Genomic DNA, 3,425 nt, shown 5'->3' on the forward strand with positions numbered 1-3,425 from the left:
AGATAGATAGATAGATAGATAGATAGATAGATAGATAGATAGATAGATAGATAGATAGATAGATAGATAGATAGATAGATAGATAGATAGATAGACTTTTTTAAGCATTTAAGACCATTCTTTCTAGTATTACAGGGGAAAAAAACAATGTTTTCGAAGATTCAACCTCTCTGTTATGCCAAGGTTACTGGCTGTAGAACATTTCCTCTGCTAAATTACTGTAGTTACACAGCATATTGTGCTTTCTCAACCTCTCGAGATCACATTGTATGCTTAATACACAATGGCATCTATTTTCCACCGGTTTCCTATTCAGTAACACTGAAAAATACCTGTGCGAGTTAGGCAACCATGAAAGGAGGATTATTTTGGTCTCTTGTGCGTTACATCAATGGTTTGAGTAATCTGTATAGATCCTTATGTCTTTTTCAACAAAGCTGACTTATGTAACACTAGGAGTTCTAGCTGCACACAAGTGAGAGTGTATGTCTGTATCAGTGTAAAGACGAATGAAGATCTAAAGATCTAAACAAAAAAGATTTTGTCTGTTTAAAGCATGAGATTGAAACCAAATGCTTTTATTCTAAATCACATGTTGGTTATCAGAATATTCATAACCACCTGTTTCTGCTCTATTTCCAGAACTCCATCCGACATAACCTGTCCTTGCATAGTCGTTTCATCCGGGTACAGAATGAGGGAACTGGGAAGAGCTCCTGGTGGATGATCAATCCTGAAGGGGGGCGGGGAGGCAAAGCACCAAGGCGACGTGCAGTCTCCATGGACAATGGTAACAAATACACCAAGAGCGCACGTGGGCGAGCGGCCAAGAAAAAGGCAGCACTGCAGGCTGCCCAAGAGGGTTCGCTGGAGAATGTGTCTGGTGGTGGTGACCTGTCGAAATGGCCAGGAAGTCCCACTTCCCGCAGCAGCGATGAACTGGAATCCTGTTGGACTGACTTCCGCTCACGAACCAACTCCAATGCTAGCACCTTGAGTGGACGACTGTCACCTATTCTAGCTAATCCAGAGCTTGATGATGTCCCGGATGGCCCGCCTCTCTCCCCAATGCTCTACTCCAGCCCCAGCAGCCTCTCTCCACCTTCGTCCTCCTCATCAAACTCCAAAACTTGCCCGGCTGAACTTCCGGGACTTGCTGACCTGACTGGCACAATAAATCTCAATGAGGCTGACAACCTAATGGATGGTTTGTTGAACAACATCACCACACAAGGCCAGGTAGTTCAAGGGGGTTCTGCTTTTAGTTTTGGCTCCAAAACCACCACCTCTTCTCCAAGCTCCATTTCCACTTCTCAAACTGTGGGCAACAACAGTGCAGGATTCAGTAACCCCATTTTCGGACCTTCAACTGGAGGACTACGTCAGACACCAATGCAGACCATCCAGGAAAACAAGCAAACATCATTTTCTAGCATTACGTGTTTTGGGAACTCACTTCAAGAGCTCCTGAATTCTGATTCATTGGGCTCTCACAGTCATAGCGATGTCATGATGACACAGTCGGACCCGCTCATATCACAGACCAGTGCTGCCGTCACCTCTCAAAACTCCCGCCTTCGCAATGGCCTCATGCTCCGTAATGACCCGATGATGTCATCGTTTAGTTCGGTGGTAAATGGACGAAGCAGTCACCTCCAGAATAAGCAACACCATCAGGGGTCCAGCGTACAAGGTTCTTTGCGCTCTCTCTCCAACAACAGGGTTCAAAGTCTAGCTAATGATGCTAATAACTTAGTCTCTGCAAAGCAGCACCTCCAGCCACAGTCCACTATGTTGATGACACAGACTTCACTTTACTCCGGGCTGAATGGAGGTAATGGGATAGGGATCTGTAACCCGTCAGGAACAGACCGTTTTCCTTCGGACTTGGACCTGGACATATTTAACGGGAGTCTGGATTGTGATGTGGATTCTATAATTCGTACAGAACTAATGGAGTCTGATGGACTGGATTTTAACTTTGATGCATTGGTGCAAAATGCTGTTAGCCTGAATCCTGTGGGAAACTTCACCGGGACAAAGCAGTCCAATCAAAGTTGGGTGCCTGGCTGACAGCATTTATATAGGTGAGCCAAAATGTCATGTAGAAATCAAAATACAAATGACTAATACAAGAATAAGAATGTTGTGTTTTATTATACATGACATGTTGGATCTAATACAATTAGTATTGGTTTTTTATTACATTCATTTATTATCTAGGCTCACAACAGCAGACAAACAACAAATAAAAGAATAATGAACATCCTGCAAAAAATCCACCAGACTTGAAGTATCCTTGCCAAGTTTGCTGTCTGCAGCAAGTACTGGATGAATCTGACGACTACGACATCATCAAAATGTTTACCTTCAATTCAGCAGAGCCAGATTATAACAAAAGACTGCCCAATGGACACACAAACAATCTTATGGTGAACTCACAGTTCATGCAACATTATGCAATGATAAAAATGAAACAATTGTTAGTGATAAAAAGTGAAACTGAGGTCTGTTGTAGCTTTTCTGTCCTAGTTTAGTTTCCTCTATAGTCTTTCTCTGTTTTCCTAACACTTTTGTTAAATGATTGGCTGTTTTTGTCATCGTCTAAGCACTAATTTTGTCATTGTTCAATCTAAATAATACAACTAAAGGTCAGCAAATAATCTGGAAAATTTCAGTATCTAGACAAAGTGCACTTTGCTTTCATTTTTATCGCATTGTTACCATACAAAGTTAGCTTCAAATTTGAAATATAGTTGCCTCATAACAATAATGAAATAATCAAATTGTCTGTGGCTGATTTTAACTGTATAATGATGAGTAATTAATTCGTGTGCATCTATAACCATACAAAAAATGGCAAGATTTAAAGCTTGGCAGGGTGGAGGCATTTTATTTATTGGTTTTCGCATATAAATGTAGCCAAAAGTATAAATTAATAAAATAAAATATTTACTTGCATTGTGGACATTTCCATGCCATACCAGGTGCTAAATTATCAGTGTTAAGCCCTGTCCTTTATTAAGGCCTTTTATGTTTTCCTGGCCACAAGGACATAGCATAAATGATTAGCGGTAGCAATTAGAATAATGGCAGCATTCAATGGTGGATGGGACTTTCCTCTGGAAGCCAACTTTACTGAGCAAAAACAATAAGCTATCTTTTGTATATTTGCCAAATTACTTGAAAATGTAGAAGATGCTGGCAGCCAAAATCACAAAACAAAGTGAGATCAGGGGACTTTTCTGTCCTTATATGCAACATGCATCACTTGCTCAGGGGAGAGTGGGGGCTCCATTACAACATCAGAGCCTCATCTTGAATTAACTGCATCCTGGCTGTGTACAATTAAAACGTTTTATGAACATTTGTTCATAAATGTCAAGAGATGAATCCATCCTGTGTTGTTTAATGATGTCTTTACT

At 40.9% G+C, this 3,425-nt stretch overlaps 1 protein-coding gene across 1 annotated transcript; it reads left to right on the top strand.

Moving 5' to 3' along the window:
• Positions 1-515: 515 nt before the first annotated feature.
• LOC130551160 (forkhead box protein O3-like) lies at positions 516-3,419 on the top strand (the record flags this gene model as incomplete). Its single annotated transcript, XM_057328708.1, has 2 exons — positions 516-2,087; positions 2,224-3,419. A coding segment is annotated over one exon (1,558 nt), but the record flags the coding sequence as incomplete, so codon positions are not given.
• Positions 3,420-3,425: the final 6 nt, after the last annotated feature.

This window comes from Triplophysa rosa, unplaced genomic scaffold, assembly GCF_024868665.1.
Source record: "Triplophysa rosa unplaced genomic scaffold, Trosa_1v2 scaffold726, whole genome shotgun sequence".
Classification (NCBI taxonomy): Eukaryota; Metazoa; Chordata; class Actinopteri; order Cypriniformes; family Nemacheilidae; genus Triplophysa; species Triplophysa rosa.